The 23,016-nt window shown below is 47.3% G+C and overlaps 1 protein-coding gene across 2 annotated transcripts; it reads left to right on the top strand.

Moving 5' to 3' along the window:
* The first annotated feature begins 5,426 nt into the window (after positions 1-5,426).
* Positions 5,427-11,894, top strand: LOC125556183 (ubiquitin carboxyl-terminal hydrolase 17-like). 2 transcript variants are annotated; one of them, XM_048718965.1, is made up of 12 exons: positions 5,427-6,691; positions 7,639-8,128; positions 8,209-8,297; positions 8,602-8,687; positions 8,767-8,929; positions 9,485-9,605; positions 9,730-9,887; positions 10,175-10,259; positions 10,430-10,642; positions 10,985-11,046; positions 11,129-11,265; positions 11,350-11,894. In XM_048718965.1, the coding sequence occupies exons 1-12, from the start codon at positions 5,916-5,918 to the stop codon at positions 11,817-11,819; spliced, it is 2,850 nt and encodes a 949-aa protein (XP_048574922.1). In that variant the 5' UTR covers positions 5,427-5,915; the 3' UTR covers positions 11,820-11,894. The 2 variants fall into 2 exon arrangements, with proteins under 2 accessions (XP_048574922.1, XP_048574921.1); XM_048718964.1 differs by having other exon boundaries at positions 11,129-11,894.
* The last annotated feature ends 11,122 nt before the right edge of the window (positions 11,895-23,016 follow it).

The raw sequence follows: 23,016 nt of genomic DNA, 5'->3' as shown, positions 1-23,016 counted from the left end.
AGTTTGGGCCTTGGGGGCGCGCCCCACACTCCCCTTGCTGCCCTCCATTTCCACTAAGGCCCATGTAGGCCCATGAAGCCCCCCGGGGGGTTCCGATAACCCCCGGTACTCTGGTATATGTCCGAAACCTTTCGGAACCTTTCTGGTGTCCAAACATAGTCGTCCAATATATCGATCTTTACGTCTCGACCATTTTGAGACTCCTCGTCATGTCCGTGATCATATCTGGGACTCCGAACTACCTTCGGTACATCAAAACACAAAAACTCATAATACCGATCGTCACCGAACTTTAAGCGTGCGGACACTACGGGTTGGAGAACTATGTAGACATGACCGAGACACTTCTCCGGTCAATAACCAATAGCAGAACCTGGATGCTCATATTGGCTCCCACATATTCTACGAAGATCTTTATCGGTCAAACCGCATAACAACATACATTGTTACCTTTGTCACCGGTATGTTACTTGCCCGAGATTCGATCATCGGTATCTCAATACCTAGTTCAATCTCATTACCGGCAAGTCTCTTTACTTGTTCCGTAATACATCATCCTGCAACTAACTCATTAGTTACAATGCTTGCAAGGCTTATAGTGATGTGCATTACCGAGTGGGCCCAGAGATACCTCTCCGGCAATCGGAGTGACAAATCCTAATCTCGAAATACGCCAACTCAACAAGTACCTTCGGAGACACATGTAGAGCACCTTTATAATCACCCAGTTACGTTGTGACGTTTGGTAGCACACAAAGTGTTCCTCCGGTAAACGGGAGTTGCATAATCTCATAGTCATAGGAACATGTATAAGTCATGAGGAAAGCAATAGCAGCATACTAAACGATCAAGTGCTAAGCTAACGGAATGGGTCAAGTCAATCACATCATCTTCTAATGATGTGATCCCGTTAATCAAATGACAACTCATGTCTATGGCTAGGAAACATAACCATCTTTGATCAATGAGCTAGTCAAGTAGAGGCATACTAGTGACACTCTGTTTGTCTATGTATTCACACATGTATCATGTTTCCAGTTAATACAATTCTAGCATGAATAATAAACATTTATCATGATATAAGGAAATAAATAATAACTTTATTATTGCCTCTAGGGCATATTTCCTTCACAACCACCCAATGAGGGGATTCCAGAGAAGTATGTGTGGTGCGGGGAATTTATCCAATCCCTAAATTTGCTCGTGGATCATCTCCTTTGAAGGGGGTTGAGGATGTACTCCCATCTCATCGAATTAAAAGCTTTGCAAATGTCAAGCTTGAATAGGAGGGACGAGTTTTTGCTTTTGTGGAGGCGTATGGTATGATTTCTCACATACATGAAGTTATCACGGACTCTCCTCTTGTTAACGAAATCACTATGAGCATTGGAGATGTGAATGTTCATATGGGGCCCAAGCCGGCTAGCAAGCATCTTCGAGCATCTCCACTCGTTCGCCCTCCCAGGGCGCTCTTTCGGGCGGTTGTCTGGCAATTTTTCAGCCCTAGGGGCGATCTACGTCCCAGCCACACCCCCAGGTGCTGCCCCAAGGCGTCACAAATTCAAACATGGTTCGTTTCCCGCTCCCAAAAAAGGCCACTAGTTCGGTGATCAGCGCCACAGTTCGGAGATCACCTTGCCACAATTCGGCGATCAAATAACAAGTTTGGCGTGCAAAAGAAAAGACGGACGTGTTGCATCAAACTCAAACGGCGGTGTCGGCCTCCGGCGTCAATGGAGTCTGCGTGTGAGGGCTGGTCGGCGTCGGAGCGGCTTCTGTGCTGGGCGTCGTCGAGGCATCATCGCTCAGGCTTGGCGGCGGCGGCATGGGAGTTGGCACCGCGGTCGGCGGCATCTGGTTCAGGATGAGACCATGCTCCGCCAGGTACGACGCCTTGAGCTGCTCGTCGTCGCTCCGGAGCATGTCCGCGCCCCCACCAAGAAAGCCAGGTCGGTGTTCCTCTTCTTCGCGGCGACGTTGGTCCGGAGCAGGTCGAGCTTGACAGCGCTATGCGTCATCAACGTCAACCACCGCGCCTCGGTTTTTCTTCCCGCTCGGCGTCCCGGGTCTGGGCGTCAGCGAGGCAATGCTCGATGGACTCTTGCACATGCACGGTGGCCAACTCGGTGTGTTTCCCCGACTTGGCCCTTTTGTTGCCATCCGGGCGCCCGTCGGGCGCGCCCAGCGTCGGCGTGTCCAGCTTGTGCGTCTCCTTGGCCTTAGCGAGGGTGCATCGGACATCCGCCCACTTCTCGCACTTCTCGATCCGCTTGAAGACGTGGAGGTACTTGAAATCTTGGTCGCTGCTGTCCTGACGAAACATGGCGAACATCCGCACCAACTGCGCCGAGGAACAACAGTCGACGGGCGCGTACATGGCAAAAAGAAAAGGGAGAGACCGGCATGCCATACCTGATCCTCGATGCTAGCGCCGCTCTCCGGGCGAGCCGCGATCTCCTCGACGATCCCATGCCACGTGTTGCACGCTGTTTGGATGAGCCCCCAATGGTTCGCCATTGCCTTCGACCTGCGCTGCATGTAGACGCCTTTGAAGTAGGGGTCGATGAGCTTGCGCTCGTCGAACTCGGCCTTGATGCACTCCCAATATGTGTCGACGCTCTGGTTCATGACGGTGATCCGGTCGAGGCAGACGACTTTCCATGCTCCGGCGAGGCACTCGTCCTCTTTGGACGCCCACTTGATGCGCAGCTCGCCGGTCTTGGCCGCCCGCTTCTTCTTCTTCCTCCTCCTCGCCGTAGTCGAGCTCGCCATCTATGTCGCCGTTGAGGTCCATTGTGTCGTCTTGGGCAGTGAACCCGAGGGAGGCGGCGGCGGCCGAGCCGGTCGTGATGATGTCGTCCATGTCGGTCGTCGTCGCGTCGTTGTCGCCGAGATGCGACGAGGAGGCTTGTGAGAAGAGCAGCGCACCACGGTGGAGAGGTGGCGTCGGGGAGGCTGTGTAGGCCGGCGGCGAGTAGGTGTACGGAGGGTACTACACGACGACGAAGGCGGGCGAGGGCGTGCGCTAGGTCGGGTGACCATGGGAAAGGTGTTGGTGGGGTTGAACCCTCCGTGCATGTCGCCATCGGCGTAGCCTGGCGACGGCGTGTACCCCCAGGGTTGTGGAGACGACGAGAAGCCGGTCGGAGACCCGGCGCTTTGCTGGCTCCAGGACGCGTACGGGCCGTGGCCGCCGGGTGGATTCATCATCCCCGCACGAGCCACCTCAGCTTGTTCGGCCGAGCGCTCCGCCTGCTCCGCCACCACCGCAGCCCTGTCCCGGGCCTTCTTGGCGTTCGCCCTGTTCCGCCGGTCGGTGGTGACAGCCTCCCGACGCTGAACTTCAGCCCTCTAGTCGGCGTTAGACATGCTCGGGGGCTTGGACGGCGAAGCCCTCTGCTTCCTCTACTTCGGCTGGGTGGTGGCGGTGGTGGCATCCGTCGTGGCGCGGGGGGCCACGTACTTCTTCAGCGACATGGCGACCGGCAGGGAGGGGAGGAGGAGGAGATTGGTGGGAGGAATGAAGAATGAGAGGGAAGCTGAGGGGGAAAAGCGGGAGGAAACGGCGGGAAAAGGGCCTCCTCTTGCCGACAGAGCGACCCCACACCCCTTTTCGCTTCTGTCGGCGCCCCAAGGCGCCCCCCGGGCGCTTAGGTTCGGCTCGGGTTCGCCGGCTGTTATTTCGGTCCAAACTGGCGCTAAATGAGATCCTGGGGGTGCGACTGGGCCAATTTTTGGCCGCCGACGCTAAAAAAATGCCTTGGGGGGGGGTCTGTTGGGGGCGCAGCTGGAGATGCTCTTAGCCATTATAGGTTTGCAACATTAAGATGGCCAAAAAGGTAGGCCACTCTCATGATATCATCTTTAATGGTGCCCTAATATTTCGGGTCTGGTGAAACCATCCAGGTCGGGTGCTTTGCCAGTCGTCATTTGGTTGATGTCATTTCTCACATCCTTCTTGAGGAAGAGACCATCAATGCCACACAAGTCCTAGTTTCCAAAACCAAGTCCATCCTAATTGAAGCCCTTCATTCTAGAATTTACCTTTTGGACATGGTCGGTGACGCGACCGGACCATGTTATGCTTAAGCAGATGAATGTAGCTCTTTCTCCTCAATTTCCTCTCTAGAGGCTACCTTCAACTAGTAACTGCATTGCACACTGATAACCAGTAACTGCATTCCTCGCTGATATCAGGTAGGGCATTAATTTTTTCTTCTAAAAAAGGTAGGACATTAATTACCATAAATTACGATGCAAGCTATAATATTAAATGCGCGCTATACATATCGGATGCTATGATATTAATTGCGCGCTAAACATATCGGGTGCTCTACATTGGAGTAATCTATAATTGGATTGGCAGAATTTAATGGCATAGATTTGTTTTTGCCTCTGCATTGCACTATTGGCAATTAATACGTCCCGATATTATTTCAGGAGAAACATTAATGCCGAGATATACCCGCGCCCATCACACGGCAGCATGAAAATACGACTTTCGGGCGCGCCTCATCCAAAAAGCGTCAACGACGACAGATATCCAAACGCTCGGCTGACGACGCCTCCGTCCGTCACACCCGCGCGAGAACCAGGCTGTGGCTTCGTCAAATAGCCCCACCCACCGAATAGCCCCACAACCAGCAGCCCCAGTGACACGTGGGCCACCAATAGTGTGGGCGCCACATGTCATGGTCGCTTGTGTTTCTGGAGATGGTCACGGCCGGCTGTTCCGAAAATTCCCTCCCCCGGCACGCTGGGGGAGCAGACAAGTCTCGTCCCCCGTGTGGACACTTGTCCGCGCGCCTGACTTCCAGCCACGTCAGTCAGGCTAGAGTCGTCCTCGCCATCTCATGTTGCTCTCCGATCTCCACAAGAGGGAAAGCCCGTCCAAGTGGGCCCCTGGGTGAAAATGACATTTTGCCCCTTGACGTCCTAATAAGATAGTATACGGCATTTTTTTATACGCCGAAAAGAGGGATGACATCGCTGTGTTGTGTTGACCTCATGCATCGCAGCACTGACGTGAACTGGGTCATTATGCCAATATAGAAACAGAAAGCGCTTTGGGTCTACGGTCGTAGTACATCAGAAAAGATGATGCAAACTGCTGAACAGTCCCGTGGCAGGCAGATTCAAACCCAACAGTTCCTTTTGGTTTGATGAAAATAACGTGTGGATACTGGCCTGTCGAAACCTGAGAGAACGATTTAACAGATCGGATATTACAGCGTATAAATCCTTGCCAAAATAAAAATATTATAAATAAATGTATGCGACGTGTTCACAGCTTTTGAACGCGGTTAAAACCAGGCATTTCCTCGTTAGCCCGGGGTGCAAAGTGCAAAAAGCGCAACCAACCGCGTCCGGAGTTTCCCGCGATCCCTGTGCGCACGCGCTGGGGAGAGCCTCCCGCTCGCATCGGACGGCCCAGAAGCGACCGGCGCGCGCCGCCGCCGCCGCGCGAGCCCCCCTCGCGCTTACCCGCCGCCGGGAGGACAGAAAAGGAAAGGAGTGAAAAAAACAGCCGTTACTAGCGAGCGCGCCTGGCCGCGCCTCCACACCCCCGCCCCGCCCCGCGCCCCCGCCCTCACGTTTCCCATTCGCGCACCGCGCAGCCGCAGCCCACACCGCGCGCTCGCCTCGTTTCGGCGGAATCGGACGCCCGCGCCGCCCGCATTCTGGAGCCTTCCGCGGCTGCCGTTACCGGTCGCGGACGGGGACAAAAGCGGGCGAGCGCGTGCCCCAGCCCTATATCCCTGCGGGCGAGGCGCAGCAATTCGGCGTGCGGGTGCCTTGTTTCATTGCCTGCGTTCGGGTCCAGTGCGAGCGAGCGAGCGAGCGAGTGCGCGCGAGGGTGCTTCGGGCGGCGGCCGTGAGATCTGTGCGCGCGGGCGGAGCCGGGGGAGGAAGCGATGGCGTCGTTCTTCGCCGCGCTGGTGGCAATCGTGGTCGTGGCGCTGGTGGCGGTGATGCGGCGCGCGGCCGCGAGGAAGGAGGACGTGCGGCGGACGGCCTGGATCGCGGCGGATCAGGCCCAGTTCGCGGAGCGCGACGCGTTCTACTACTACGATCACCACGCCGCGCCTGACTGGACGGCGCCGGACGCGACTGAGTGGACGGCGCCGGATGTGACCGAGTGGACGGCGCCGCAGGCGACCGAGTGGACGGCGCCGCAGGTGGCCTGGCCACCGGTCGAGCAGGTGGCGGCACCGCCGGTGGCCTGGCCGCCGGTCGAGCAGGTGGCGGCAACGCCGGTGGCCTGGCCGCCGGTCGAACAGATGGCGGCAACGCCGGTGGCCTGGCCGGCGGTCGAGGAGGTGGCGGCAACGCCGGTGGCCTGGCCGCCGGTCGAGAAGGTGGCGGCAACGCCGGTGGACTGGCCGCCGGCCGAGAAGGTGGCGGCGCTGCCGGTGGCCTGGCCTCCGGCCGTGAAGGTGGCGGCGCCGCAGGTGGCCTGGCCGCCGGTCGAGCAGGTGGCGGCGACGCAAGTGGCCTGGCCGCTGGTCGATCAGGTGGCGGCGCCGGAGGTGGCCTGGCCGCGGGACGTACATGTGGCCGCGCCGCGGCTCGAACAGGAGGCGACGAGGGAGCCTACGCTAGCGGCAGCGGCGGGGAAGAAGGGACCGTGTGCGGTGTGCCGGACGCCGACCACGTTCAGGTGCAAGCGCTGCAAGGGCGTCAAGTATTGGTAACGGCACTCCAGTCCCACTTTTATTTTATTTATTTATATGTTTTATTTATTTACTACTAGCATATGCAATTCATGTCCGATTATGCTGCGACAATGCGTATGTTGACTGGCACAAAAAAGAATCCGTTTTGGCTGGTATTTCGGGGCACCCTGTCACCACTGGTGCCCTTCGTGAAAAGCCAGCGTTCCCAGTTATTTGCTTGCTGCCTAGAGCATGATAGGCTAGTGGCTTACACACACTGCCCGTTATGTGGAGAGTTTGTCATGATAGGCTAGTGGCTTACACACACTGCGCGTTACACGGAGACAGTGTGTTTCCCCTGTTATTTGCTCAGGGAAGACGCCTGCATTGCCTCCATCATCTAGCTAGAGTTTTCACATGATCAACTTAGTTAGTCCCAGTTTATTCTGAGAGTGGGTGCTGCTTTCAGAATATGGCATAGAGGCCAGCATGTGGGGCGCTCACATTGGGCTCAAATCATTGACCCCATTTATGTAGTTCAGTTTGACAGTTCACCAATTTTTTACAATGATGACGAGTTACTCTGTTTACTTGAAAGCCAGATGCTGTGAGTGCAACTTAATACTGCCTTTTATGTCAATGCTGGCACTGATCAATGTTTTTAAATTATGGGATTGATTGCAATTATGAGTTCAACATTTTGTAAAAAAAGTGTTTTATCCACATTTTTATCCAGCAGAGCACATGCATATAAAATGTAGCATTGGTATCAAGTTAGTTTTGTGATAGTCTATTTCTGTATGTGGGTACTGTCCCATCTATTAGTTATGCGCATCCTTAAATTTTGCTTTTATCCATGTTTGATAATTATATTTTGACGACTATCGCCAAGTATTTGACTACATTTATCCTTAAATGCATCTTCAGAGTTGTCATACTGCATAAAGTGTTACTTCCATAACTTCCCTTTTATTGGTTGCAGCGCCGTCAAATGTCAGATAGCTCACTGGAGACAAGGCCACAAAGATGAATGCCATCCAGTAAGTGCTGATGCTAGAGAAGACACCACAATAGAAGCTTCTTCCACGAAGAAAATTGGACGCACTAGCTCAGATGAAGAAAGTGTGGTGACTGGAGCCGAGCAAGCAGCTGACAGCAAGGAGATGCCCCATGAGAAGGCGTCCAATACGTCAGAGGCTTCTGAACAAGATAACAAAGAGTTCACATTTCCTCAGGTTACAGGACATGCTGAATCTGCTGACTGTTCGAGTTCTCCAACTTTTGGTAAACCGTGCAAAGTCGAGGGCGCTTCCATTAGTGAAAATGGCTCTCACACTCAGATTCCGGCGGCGTGTGATCCATCTGAAAAGGCTGAGATCAGAGTTGTGGTGCCAGATAATCTGCCAACGACGAAGAGTTTGGTCAGGCAACAAACTGCTCCAACAGTTGTGAGGCATAACCCATCGGAATCGGTAAGTAAAACTGGATGACGCATTTAATTACTAACATATACTTTTGTATGCTGAACCTAATGGTTATCTAAATGTGTCAGGCACTTTTTCCGTATGAGCGTTTCGTCAAGCTCTACAACTTTGACAAGGTGGAATTGCGTCCTTTTGGTCTTTGTAACCTTGGGAACAGGTAAACAATTAACTAAACTGTATAACAGCTGTTTTGGAACTAAGAGTGCTGAACATTTATGTGTATCCTATAAGTTATCATTTTGAGATTGTTATAACCTGTTGCTTTCAAAATTGTTTCCTTTAACGAGACAAGACTCCAGTAGCAGTATCTGGGGATTCATAAATCAAACTCATGCCTAAAACTTATTGAAAATTAAACATATTAGGGCACTTTGGTTTATAGCGTAAACAATTTATTGAATCTGAGTTTAGCGCTTCAATGTTGTTGTTTTTTCCTAACCTTCTTTTGTTTCTGTTTACAGTTGCTATGCAAATGTCGTGCTTCAGTGTTTGGCCTTTACTCGGCCACTTACAGCATACTTTCTCGAGGGGCTTCATTCAAAACACTGTAAGTTAATGCTAAACTCTTTCTTATGTTATTCAGCGCGTTCCCTTGAGTTACAGTATATTACTACTGTATTTTCTAGGTTCCCAAAAGGAATGGTGCTTCTTGTGCGAGTTTCAAAAACTAATTGTGGAGGGTAAGCGAGGACAGTCTCAATTATCACCTACCGGCATACTCTCACATTTGTCTGACATCGGAAGTAGCTTTGGTCCGGGCAAAGAGGAAGACGCTCATGAGTTTCTCAGGTGAGATTTTTGATTCCTCATTCTCTTGGGTTAAAATTCTATACCTCTACCTGGCCAAAAATATTGTGTATACATAAAATGGTAAACTTTGAAGCTGAAATGATAGATGGCGGAATCCAAAAAATTCATGTATATAGTGATGGCTGGATCAAGTTATGAGCAATAATGGGCTTATTTTCTGTTTGGATAATGTTGATAACAGTACGCCTACTATTTCTCTCAAAAAAATTGTCGTGCACTCATGCTAAATCGGATGCGCGCGCGCCCGCGTGTGTGTGTGTGTGTGTGTGTGTGTGTAAACCATTTTCTACATAACTAGATGTATTGTTATTTTTGAATAATTGAAAAACAGTACTGTAATTTCCGTTGTAATAACAGGGTAAACCATTTTCTGATATTTGGACTAGTGCTGATGTTGGTATTATTAGTGCTATGCTAGTTGATGTTTGTAGAGGTGGTTATTCAGTATTAGCATTAGCATTTAACCTATTACAAGCCATATATTCTCACCATAAGACTTTTCAATTGAACTGCACCTAATGATAAGTTTAACAGGTACGCAATTGACACTATGCAATCTGCTAGCATGAAGGAAGCCAACGCAAATGGTGCCCATAAGTTAGCTGAAGAAACGACACTGATTCAGCTAATGTTCGGAGGCTATCTACGATCTAAGGTTTTCTACTTTTCTTCACAAATAGTACTCAACCTTTCCAATTCTATATTTTCTGAGTGCCAGTGTTGCATATCTAGTGTAACAACATCTTGCATTTTTTAAAGAGTTCAATATTCTTTCCTAGATAAAATGCACAAAGTGTGGGGTCAGTTCAGAACATTGCGAACGTATGCTGGATCTTACTGTGGAAATAGATGGGGATATCAGTACTCTTGAAGAAGCACTTCATCGATTTACATCTACAGAAGTCTTAGATGGCGATAATAGATACCATTGTATCAGGTTGGTACAGATCACTTCATGATGTGACTTTCTATATTTATTACATTCTTCGCATTTATCACTTCGCATCCCCAATGAAACTTTAGATTAATTGACAGTTATATAGTCGCAAGTTAGCAAATGTTAATAACACAAAGCTGTGATCACTTGATCGGTTTATAGTAGAGTTGAGGTTGACAATAAATGAGTGCATTTTCCTCCGGCCTAATCTTCTAGATGGTACCTGACGGGCTGACCATGTTTTTTCTTCGAACACTATTGCGTCTTAACTTATTTTATGTCATCAGATGCAACTCATATGAACGTGGCAAAAAGAAGTTGACAATATCAGAAGCACCAAATATCCTGACTATTGCACTGAAAAGATATCAGGTATGATTAAAAATCTTAGGTTGTTTTCACCACAAAATCTTCATGGACCCAACGATTTGTCACATCAAATTATGCTAGGTTGCTATATTTTTTGTGTTGGCGTTGGATCTTGTTTACCAAGTTTTCTTTGCTCTGTTTATGTTAATTAGAACCCTTTTTTCTTTTGACAGTCTGGTATGTTTGGCAAGATTAACAAGGCCATCAGGTTCCCGGAATACTTGAATTTGTCTAGCTACATGAGTACAACAGATGATTGTTCCCCTGTGTACAGGCTCTATGCGGTGGTTGTCCATCGTGATGTTATGAATTCATCCATTTCTGGTCATTATATATGTTATGTCAAGGACTCACAGGGGAAATGGTACGAAATGGATGATAGCCAGGTACTGTAACCTCATCTGCTTAGTGCACCCTTTTGCATATTGAAAGGTCAGCTGATTCATGTGTTGCTTATATCTGGATTTCGTTTTGAATAGTATAAAAGAGTACTCCCTCTGTCCCATAATATAAGAGTGTTTTTGACACTAGTGTCAACAACACTCTTATATTATGGGACGGAGGGAGTAGTTCTCTTGTTGGAAACAGTGAGTAGATGATGATTTGCTTTCGTTTAAACAAAAAAATGTCTTGCCCAGCGACATATATTCATACCATAAGAATTATTATCCATGTACCCATGTCAATCAATCTTGGTTCTGCTAAACAGTCTTGAGCGTTGTGTACAGGTGAAACCTGTTTCTCTGAAAAATGTCCGGTCGGAGTGTGCGTATATGCTGCTTTATGCAAGGTAAGTAGACCACTGTTATATCATGTATCGCTTTCTGATATGTATTTTTCTATCCTAAATTATGTCACATTAAACACATCAGGTGTTCACCACGGGCTCCAAGGTCTTTAAGGAAATTGATTATTGCTCAAGGCCTATCACACACAAGAAAAGCTAGGCAGACAGCAGGTCCAGCATCAACTTGTTTGGAAGGCCGGAGTCATTCTAGCAGGCACCAAGGTACGCAATCGCAGTCATGCAGGGATCATGTAATGAATGGCCACACCTACAAGCTGGTTACATCTGATGGCTCATCAAATCCAGTATTAGAGCCCACAAGTACAAGCGAGGGTTCTTCGCTGTTCAGCAGTTCTGATGTAGGGTCAAGCGGCAATTTAAGCAGCGATAACACTGACAGCGCAAAGAACCCAGGAAGCTCGGATCAAATGCACCCAGTCAGCACAGTGGTGATGCCTGAGGAGCATTCGCGGCAGATGTCCAGCTTGAACCCTAGCTCTTCAACCCAGTATGCTGATCAAGGTGAGGTTGACAGGCTGCACCAGCTCAAGCATCAGACAAGCAAAGGGGCTTGGGATGAGGGTTGTGAGGCCCCATCCTTCTTCTATGTTGACCAAGGTAAATACCCGGGTAGTAGTAGTAGTAGTGACAGTAGCAGCAGAAGTAGGCGTAGTATTAGCAGTAGCAGTAGTTGTAATTTAACAGGGCAGCGTAACCGTCGGATGGTAGGGGAGGTTGATCATGGCCCTGGAGAGGGCCAGGGGCATTTTAAGTAGCAGGCCGAATGGGCCAACCATTTTTGTTGGCACAGAGGGCTTGGGCTGTAGATAAAGATCGAGCATTTATTCTATATGAACATGCCATTGCAATTAATAGAAGGGCAGTTCATACAAGCAGCCGGGCCGCGCGCCGCCGGTAGCTCTGCCAACGTGTCCTGCCGCTCCGCAGCGTTCTACCTCCTCTCTGTCGTCTCCGTCCCCCGTGCTGCCGGCTTATCTGACCCCGCTGCTGTAGAACATCTTGCATTGTAGATGGTCCTATCGTGTAAGATCGCGCGAATCACCTCTAATTTTGTTTCAACTCCCTCTGTCTCATAATGTAAAAGTGTTTTTGACACATAATATAAAAATGTCAATATGTGTCAAAAACACTTTTATATTATGGGACGGAAGGAGTAACTAAAAGTGGGAAAACAGTGTTATTGAACTTGCTCGGGATTTCACCGAAATTAATGATCTGACTCTGTATTGGGAGAAAGAAGACAAATGGAGAAAATGTGTTGCACTAGTCTTTTCTCTCTCACCCTGTACAGAGTTAGGTCTAAAAAGTTGGTGAAGTACTGAACATGTTGAGCAGTACTGTTTTCCCTCAAAAGTTCTTCCTGAAAAGTATATGACGCCAATTTGCGTGACCTCACACCGTGAAAGTAGAAGCTAAAGCTCGATTAATATTCCCCCAACGAGGACAGTTTCTCCTCTTGCATCACGAATCTAGTAGCTCGGCCTCAGTCAGTCTCCAGAGTAGGAATGCCAGCCCAGCCCATCTTCTGTAGTATGTGTTCGGTACAAGCTTTGCCGGCCTGTTCAGCCCGTGCTGAAGCAGGCCAGAGCCTTGTGAACGAGGCTCGTTCTTTCATTCTGTTTATGACACGTCTATTCACTAGTAGGTTGCCCTAAGAAAGTCTCTAGTAGTAGGTTAGGAATTTGCTTGGTCTTAGCATTGGATTTTCAACAAATCATTATGTCATATTCCTGCTTTTTATGTGTGATACACAAACATATTTTTTTTCCTGATCATATAGGGTCATATGGTCATGATATAGTGACTTGGTGAAAAATCCTGTAAAATTGTTAACATTGGAGCACATGCCAACTGCTACTAGAGCGTATTGTTAGCTGTTTTGTTTTCTCTCCTACTAGAAGGTGAAAGGTGGTATCAAACTTTAACAAGTTTATGCATGAACAACAAATGAGTTAGTTGTACGGTACTGCTATCAGAGACGGAGAGAGTGTGGCAAAAAAAAAGAGATGGAGAGAGTAGTTTATTATGGGTTAAACTTGCATCAGCACGCATGGCTATGTGTGTATGGGCGTAAAAACCCTACAGGACGGAGTGGTTGCCTGTTTACCTCATTTTACACTTACATATAATTCTTGTGTTGCAATTTCGGGTTAACAAAGCACAATGAAAGTGTAAGTGAGCTGATATGCATGTGTGTCTGCGTCATCATGGACTTGTCAATTAGCTTTTTTAGGTCACTAACTGTTGAAGATGGTACCAAAACATTAAGTCTTGCATAGTCGCATGTGCTTGTGGCCTTGTAAGCGCCCACATTGTTGTGTGCTGCCTCTAAAGTTGCATCTAAGATTATGGAGACGGATACTATACACCGTAGATGTTTGTCTACAACCAAAATCGCTTGGCATCTTCTCCGGTCTAAGAGGGGCCCTCTAACAATTTTCTTTGACAAAAGTAACTCGGTGGCCTTATGCGTGCGTCTATACATAGAAACTAACAGTAAGGTTCACTGATAAAAGAGATTATTTTATATTATGTTGGAGTTCACATTTGAGGCTAGTCGAACTACACACTATAGCCTTTTTGCCCTAAGCTTAGGGGTAGCAAGATGGTCCATGCTAAGAGCATCCATATTGTAATAATTTTTCAGCCTCTAAGGCTATCTCTAAACTCTTATAGGTTGCCTCCATACATTCAAATTTCATCATCGCCGCCTCTAAGCTTTGCGTCGCCATTAGCCTTAGGGCACCCATAATGTTTAGAGGCATCATTGTTGTCATATGAGGGTTTAACTGGTGCAACCGCCAGCAAATCAATATGTATCTTTAAGTTTGGTAGGAGCTTATCATTAGAGAGTGTTTCCAAGTTTGCTAGGACCCTACCCTCAGGACTCAAGTATTGTATACTTGCTTTATAGTGCCCACCTCCTAGTCAGATAAGGCAGAAAGAATCAATTACTCTCCCCCTCGACACTTCTTCCCTTGCCTCATTCATGTGACAACCCCTCTATGGTTGGAGTCGCATCACAAGGTCCAAGATTCCGCAAACGACTAGCAGAAACTTGTCGTCGAATAGATTGCCAGAAAGATGCCAAAGTGGACAACCTCTCTGGGACCATGCACGACATCGATCAATAGACATGAAGATACAACTTGGCAACCCTCAGACTGGAGAAGGGGAACATCCTCCGAGTGGTTGTACCATTGGCAAAGATGACATTAGCCATCCACTGCCTGACTGCTATTCTCCAACAACACGCAAAAGGCATACCACTATGTCACTTCAAGATGGAATTCCCACCTACGATGGCGAGGTCGACCGGTTGTCCTGGCTAACATGCCGCTCTCTCTTCTTCGTCGCACAACATACATCGGAAGCTAAGAAGGTGGGCATTGCCTCCTTCCATCTGGTGAGCGATGTGGTATGGCTAGTACAAGGATGACTATGGCCCTCCGTTATGGCATTCGTCAACCGAGTTGGTTAACACCCAATTTTGTCCACCATCCAGCATCAACGCTCTCAATGAGCTCGTCTCCCTCAAGTGCATGAGCATGGTGGCAGACTTAAACATGCAATTCGATGCCCTACTTGGTTGTGCCCCATGGCTACGAGCCGACCAACAGGTGATGATTTACACCACTAATATCCAAGAGACTCTCACACTTGATGTGCAGGTGTGGTGTCTGACTTCTCTCATGGAGGTGATAAGTTGGGCATGCATTTATGAACGTCATGCAAATTGGGCACTACAAGCTTCAAACCCAGCCAAGAGAGCATCTAATGCTTCGCTTCAAGGCCATGACATCCTCCCTGCTCCAAATTTCCTACCACCTGGAGGAGTGGTGGTCGCTTGAGCTAGGCGCCAACACCGTACACTGTCTCAGGCGGAGATGGTAGCATGTCAAGCCCAAGGCTTGTATTTCAATTATGAAGACCGCTTTTCTCCTGGTCACCATTGCAAAAGTTGTATACCATGAAGGTTGATCCGTTCCTCGATGGAAACAATGCAACCGCCAATGGCTGATGTCCAGAAGCCGTATCAATCTTCTTGATCCGTGGTCGAGATGGCTCAAGGAGGGGAGAAATGTCACGTGGTGTCTTAGCTGGTGCTACCAGCAATAGATCATATTAGGAAATCAATATGCATTGTTAGTTTGGTAGAATCTTATTTATAGAGATTGTTTCCAAGTTTGCTAGTCCTTTCCAACTTTGTTTGGATCCTATCCTTAGGCCTCAAATCTTTTGTACAAGCTTTATAATGCCTACCTCCTAGTCAGATCAAACAATTAATAAATAATCAATTGGCACCCCCCTCTCGATACATCTTCTGTTGCTCTCTCGAGCGACAACCCCTCCTTGGGTGGAGTCACACCACAAGGTCCAAGAGTTCGGCGTAATACCCACTAGGTGAGAATTGACTCTATGCTAGCCCCACTTATTGCCTCTAAGATTTGTGAAAACACACACGGCCTCTTAGATGAACCCTACCAAATGGTAAAACAATGTACATCTCCAACCTTCTCGGGTAACTTAATCTAGACTTGACGGTTGGGGTCGCTTCCTCAGAGGCTGCCTCCAAGCTAAGTGGTGATGCTAATGTTCTTGAATTAGGGGTTGGAGCATGCCATTTATGGAGGCTGCCACTGAGAAGAGGGGGAGTGTTTAGAATCAACAAGAACCACACACCACAGATGCTCTTAGAGGATGCCTCCAACAACTAAAGAAATGAAATTGTTCCACCATGGAAACAAGAGGAAGATAGAAGAAAGGCCAGGACAAGAACGGTTACGGAGTAAATGTGGCACACCTTCCTTTTAAAAAAAATTTAGTAGGGTCCACCTTAGAGGCTGTCGGAGTTGCACACACTGCGGATTTTTTTTCCGTTTAGTTAGACGTGAAACGCGCGGCTCACCTTTAGAAGTGGGCCTGCCTCTCTACGTTGTTGATGACATAATGCACTTTTCTTTAATTAGTATCATAATAATTCAAAGCATACCATGAGTCACACTTGCACATAGTAACATTGTCCTCACCCATTACAGCAGTTTTGGGTTAACCTTTTTACACGATTGAAGGAAAATAATGTATGTGAGTTGCCACATATGTGGGTGTGAACCCTTGTTGGCCTCTTTGAGCCACTGGGAGTTAGAGTGTAGGTTAAGTTGATAGAAATTAGTTAACAAGTGCGAATGATCAAAGATAGATGCTAAGCCCAAAGCCTTATATGTATGCATTAAGTGGTCTTTACCCCCTCTAGATTTCACCCAATTTTTTTTCTTCTCGATATAATTTAATGAGATGTTTACTCATAACATATGTAAATATGTATACTTATAATAAAGCTAAGAATCAAACTTTATTTCATTAATAGACAATGTCATTGTCATTCACATCGATTTTCAGTGGAACAAGGTTTCATAAATGATTTCACTTCTTTGTATAAACTTCGCAGGTGCATGCACATCTATGATTTGCTTTGATTTTTTTAGACCTCTTTAAAATAACACAGTTTTTCAAAGTTCATTGCATATACGGGTTCCACTTTTAGGGTCAGTGATTTTTCTTTGCCCTTTTTTTCATTATTATGCGCACTTACAGCGGCGTGGCTTAATTTAGATATACTGGAGTACATATATCAGATCCCTCTCCACATTAACCATTTTTTGCTACATATATCTATACATTAGCACTGCCTGCTAATTAAGTGGTATTGTCTTATGGTGGTTTAATTATCATAAGTAAAACTGTTATATTGTATGTATGAAGTATGCTTCTGTTGGTTTATTTGTCATAAGTAAAACTTTTTAATTGTATGCATGAAGTATGAAGTATGCTTGTGTTGGTTTAATTGTCATAAGTAAAACTATTTAATAGTATGTATGAAGTGTGCTTCTGTTGGTTTAACTGTCATAAGTAAAACTGTTTAATTGTATGCATAAAGTATGAAGTATGCTTCTGTTGGTTTACTGGTCATAAGTAAAACTGTTTAACTGTATGTATGAAGTATGAAGTATGAAGTATGCTTCTGTTGGTTTAATTGTCATAAGTAAAATGGTTTATTTGTCTGGATGAAGTATGCTTCTGTTGGTCTAGTTGTCCTAAGTAAAATTGTTTAATTCTTTGTGTGAAGTATGCTTCGATCTATTATACATCCCAGAAATCAGAAATTAAGTGTAGAGTATGCTCCAAGCTAATATATTGCAAAGAGTAGCTTTGTTTTCCAGTAGGGCAGGGAATAGTTTGTTGGTTTGTGTTATATGTCTCGAGTACATTTGTAAATTATAGTGTTCATAGAGAATTCTTCCTTGGATAAATTGGTAAGTTAATGTAGTTTTGAGAAGTACAGGACTGGCAGATTTCTGCAAAGAGTAGTAGTTTTGTTTCTCAAAAAAAAATGCAAAGAGTAAAAAGGTTTTTTTTTCCAAAAAAAGGGAACAGTGTGGATGGTTTGTGCTATATGTTGCAAGCAGTATATATAATGTAGTGTTTACAGAAAAATCTTTTCCAGGATAAATTTATAAGTTAATGTAGATAGTTTGGACAAGTACTGGAGCAGTAGATCTCAATATATGTTGAGACACATCAATACTACCTGTTGGCTATTGTTTTGGCTGTCAAGTTGCTTTTGTCTATAGACAACACTTTTTTACCAGTCAGAGAAATTTCCACCCATTGCAAATATGTATATAGAAGAAAAATGGGCCAGACCATTATTGGTTGTCATGTGCGAATCTCTGACTATTTGTAGCCCGGTGCGGAAAACAGAAATTTCCCAGTTGCAAATCTTTTCCAGGATAAATTTATAAGTTAATGTAGATAGTTTGGACAAGTACTGGAGCAGTAGATCTCAATATATGTTGAGACACATCAATACTACCTGTTGGCTATTGTTTTGGCTGTCAAGGTCCTTTTGTCTATAGATAGCACTTTTTTACCAGTCAGAGAAATTTCCACCCATTGCAAATATGTATAAATGTCTTGCTCAGGAACCCCACTCTAAGATTTCATGTTGCTGCACCCCTCTACTCAGTTGAATGATTAGCCGTATTATTATTTGTGTGCAGGTGGCTTGTATGGATATCAGGACCCAGGATACAGTGCGCATCCCATTTAGCCCAGAAGACAGGAGTGTAGATCTAATGTCTTGGGTGGGAAGGTCACCGACGAACCATCAAGAACTTCAAACAGGAGTTTTGTGAACTTCATTCAAGGGCATCTCCATTTCGAAAGATCAAGCTTCTTCGATAACAGGACATCTCCATTTCTGATTGGTACTCCTCCACCCAAGTTTTTCGCTAGGTGGAGTAACCTAGAACTATACATCTACAGTTTTTGTTGTTGTTGTGACTTGTGAGAGAAACCTAACAATGGTCTGCGGGTGTAAACCTGGCACCTAGCTGCACCTGGTTTAATGTTAAGAAGAACTTGTCAACAATGCGCCATGCAAGACCAGCCTGTTGAGGTCAAGACTGGAGAGCCCGCTGCCGCTGCCGCTGCGCATGCAGCAGCAGCAGCGCACTTAAAGTTGTAGGCTTTGCATGCATAAATATGGCCCGGTCACCTGTTCTGTGAGGCCTAGTGCTAGCTACGGCTGGCGGGCTCGGGTAGGCCTGCATGGATTGGCATGCATGGGCGCCGACGAGATAGGCAGGCAGCTGGTGGGGGCACGGACCGGTGGTGCCTGGTGATATCTTATTTTAGTTCATCTCGATCTCGGAGCTTGTGTGTGGGGTGTGGTGGGGATACCGAAGAATCTGATCGTACTCGTCGGTCGCCGGTGGGCGCTGGGGCTGGGGGCCCTGCATCCATGATTCAGGTCCGGCGCCGGCGCCTGATATGGTCAGAGGCTGGCCGGGGATCGTTTTTCTTTCGTTGTTTTTTATCTGGAAGAACCGGTGAGGATGGTTGCTGTTGCTGCATTTGGCCGGTGATGATGGCTCATCTGGCCGCCGGTCGATCGCTCGCGGCCCTGGGAGGCCATGGCCGGCCGGCTGGGTCGCCATGATTTCTCGCCTTGCTCTTTGCTCCCTGGCGGCCACTTGGGTAGTACAGTAGTATCATGCATGTTGGCGTCGCGTACATGATCCTGCACGCGGGGGGTCAGCAATATTATGAGGTGTACCCCCCGATCATGCATGTGTTGAGAAGAGATGGCCCGTGAAAGCTGAGCTTAAGCTCGATCAATGCATGGAGAAGGAAGTCTCCTCGAATCAGGTGGCCAGCACAGCACCATAGCTGATACACTACTTGATAGGATAGGTAAGTCAATCCAGCTTCTGCTATAGGAGTATATAAGTTTGTGTGGGTTCGATCTGAAGCATGGACGGTGACCAACAAGTTTGATTGATCAGCGAGTGAGGCCATTATGAAAGAATGTTGCATCGACACTATACTAGACAGGAGTACCCAACACTAACAGTAACTAAACTGTAGGCGGCGTTAACAGAGGGGCGATCGTACGCCGGCCGACCCCTCCAGTCCCGAATCGAACCCTGCTGACAGACACTACCAGCAGAATAGATCACTGTGCCGACACATACAATGAACAAGAGAACGGAGTTATTTTGGCGCTAGCTGCAGCCGGTGGTGCACAAGTCAAGCAGTATCTATCTACCCGTGGTCCTGTGATTAATGGACATCGTGTATACTTGTAGTATGCACATGCCAAACAGTCGAAGTGCAGGACTGGGCCGTCTGCAAGTACACTTCTGGTGATTAATTACGCTAGAGCTAGATAAGGACTATACTATAGGACTTGATGTCAAGTTGCGTTCTCAATCAAGAGGGAAAAAAAGGTTGCGTGCATGATCCCGCGCGCGAAGACGACCCAAGGAAGCAGGTGACCGCAGCACACAAATAGCACTCGAGGATGCCACGCCGGTCACTTTCCGGGGCACCTGGACTGGACGAGCCACGCACGCATGCATCTGAGGACGCATCGCATGCATGGGGAAAATTTGATAATTTTGGCCTGTGAACACAGTCAATTCATAAAATGAACTGTCCTAAAATTATTTCACACGACCGACCTTTTTAAGTGGCGCCCGACACGCAGGCGTCATAACCTACGGTGCAGCGTCTAGCTCTGGGGTGTTGCATTTCTGTCCAGCGTGGCAGCCCCTGGGCCCGCACCCAGCAGTGCAGCGCCTCAGAGCTAGGCGCCACACATGTAATGTGCAGTGCCTAGCCCTTACGCGTTGCACTGTCTGTTACTAGTTGGCTGACCCCCCCCTCCCCAACTTCCCCCACACACACCGCAACCCCCCAAAGCATCCCACCCGAGATTTGCCCCCTCCCCCCCTCTCAAATCCTTTCCCAAATCTTCCAAATTTAAAGATTTTGTCCCTGGATTTCGAAGTCAAACCCTCCCTCAAGGTAATCTTCTCCAATCCCCTTGTTTTGATCCAAGTAATGTTAACAAATTGCTCATTTCTTGCTAGTTTGGGGAAACCCTAGTTTTGTATGGATGTAGAGATTTGCATGGAGATGTGAGATGTTTGTTTGCCAATTTCCTAAGATTAGGCTTGTTAGTATGTTAGGGTTATTCTTATGGGTGTTCTTATGTTGGTGATAGGGTTAGGGTTGTTGTTTCATATATATGTTAGGGTTTGTATTCCATGTTAATCATTGGATTAGTACTCATGGAAGAAATGTTACGTTGTGTGTTTGTTCATCATGGGGACAAAGACGCCTTCTTGAAAGGCAATATTGAACCGGGCCCGGATGAGCTTGACATGGTGTTTGATAATAGTCCTAATTATGCGGAGCTTTTGGAACAAGTGAGGAAAGATTTGAATTGGATGGACCCTAGTGGTATCGTTGAGTTGGAGAGAAGGCATAATGTTGGTTTTGGAATGCACATCCGTTGAAAGACAATGCGTCTCAACTCAGAGCAACGTTGGGTTGCATACAAGGAGATGGTGGCCGAATCACTAGACAAGGCTCTTGAGTTATTTGCAACAAAGAAGGTTGATTCAAGTTTGCACTTGGACTTGAACCGGAACCCCTCCCCTTTGATTGCTAGTAGTCCCCCACCCTTGAACCGAGATGAAATTATTGAACCTCTTTTGACCCAAGAAGTGAGGCCAACATTGAGCCCGTTTCCAAACAAACAAAATGAAGCTTTGCAAGAGGAGAATGATGAGTATGCGGACGATGACAATGAAGTTGATCTCCATGACAACAATGTGGGTGATCTCGACAAATATCATTTGCAAGAGACAATGGACCATTCCATCCCTTATTCCCGTGGCTATGCATCGGATTCAGATGACGAAGGTCCCGATGAACAAGTTGATGAGGAGGGGTTCACGGTGAAGGAGGCCAAAGCTTTCGAGAAGGTATTCGGTCGGGATCATGGGACTACATTGTTCAAGGATGTTAGTCTCGCGGATGAAGCCGTGGTAGATGGTGGCCAAGGTATATCTCTTGGGTTTAGGCCAAGATCTCACCGTGATTTGGATGACGACAAGAACGGGATTGCTAAAGGGTCTAAGTTCGAAACCTTCTTGGAATTAAAGATGTGGCTCGATAACTACTCGGTTACGCATTATCGTCCACACAAGGTGGTGAACTCGGACGTCAATGTGCGCTACACGGTTGCATGTGCATGTGAAGATGAAAATGTCCGTGGATTATGCGTGCAAGACCATGGAAAGGAGGTCCCACTTGGCACGTAGTGAGTTGTGTGCCAACTCACACGTGCCGAGGAAAAAGGGTGGATGGCAAGGTTGTGTCCCAAGACTACAGACAACTCACGTCCAAATTCATCGCTTACCGGCTCTCCAACTCAATATCTACACTTCCAACAATGAGCATCCAACATGTCATTGACCTTGTGAAAGCCATCTTTCATTACAAGGTGAAATGCGGCAAGGCATGGAAGGCGAAGCAAGCCGCATTTAAGATGTTGTATGGTAGTTGGGAGGAAGCATACAACCGAATCCCCAGGTTGTTGTTAGCCATGGCCGCCACAAACCCAGGCATGGATTATGTGGTCGAGCCTCAAGGGGAAAACAACGGTTCATGACAGAAGGATAGTCCGAGTATTTGGCCATGCATTTTGGGCGTTCGAGCAATGCGCGAGGGCTTTCGAACACTGTAGGCCGGTCATCGCCATTGATGGCACGTTCTTGACCGAACAATACAAGGGCACCTTGTTGGTTGCGATAGCAAGTGATGCAAATAACCAGGTGTTGCTATTGGCATTTGCTTTGGTTGAGGTGGAGAACAATGATAATTGGGAGTGGTTTTGCGTCTTTTGAGGACGAAGGTGTTACCCGCTCAGAGGGAAATTTGTGTCATATCGGATCGACATCAAGGAATTCTTAACACGGTGGAGATTGAAATTCCTGGGCATGCTCTGTTGCTCCATCGATGGTGCATGAGGCACTTTTCTTCGAACTTCTATAGGGCATGTGGCCTTAAGGAGTTGGCTGATGATCTTCAAGATTGTTTTCTCGCTTTCTCCGACAAGCGGCTCGCCACTTTGTTCAAAAAATTGCTCCACACAAAAAACTTGTTCCCGGGGGTCAAGACTTTCTCAATAGGCACATTGAATACCGGAACAAGTGGGCACGTGCTTTTGATGAAGATGGCCGGAGATACGGTCAAATGACAAGCAATATGGCCGAATGCTTTAATAGGGTGCTCAAAGGTGCATGTGGATTACCCGTGATGGCAATAGTTCAATACACACAAGATGAATGTGTACTTTCTAAAGTGCTTGGTGGAAATAGATGCACAGATAGCGGGTGAGAACAAGCGCAAGTACAAGTACAAGTTCCCACCCAAGGTTGATGAATGGTTGGAATTTCAATCACGGAAGGCGGACTCACAAGAAGCTATACTATATGACAACGAAGAGTGGAAGTACGAAGTGAAAGAGCCAGGAGGAACCACAAACGATGGCAGCTAACATGGAGGTCGGGCTTTCAAGGTCTCGTTAACACGGTG

The sequence above is a fragment of the Triticum urartu genome, chromosome 5 (assembly GCF_003073215.2).
Source record: "Triticum urartu cultivar G1812 chromosome 5, Tu2.1, whole genome shotgun sequence".
NCBI classification, from domain to species: domain Eukaryota; kingdom Viridiplantae; phylum Streptophyta; class Magnoliopsida; order Poales; family Poaceae; genus Triticum; species Triticum urartu.
The sequence above is the reverse complement of the archived record's forward strand: the minus strand, read 5'-3'. Positions and strand labels throughout refer to the sequence as shown.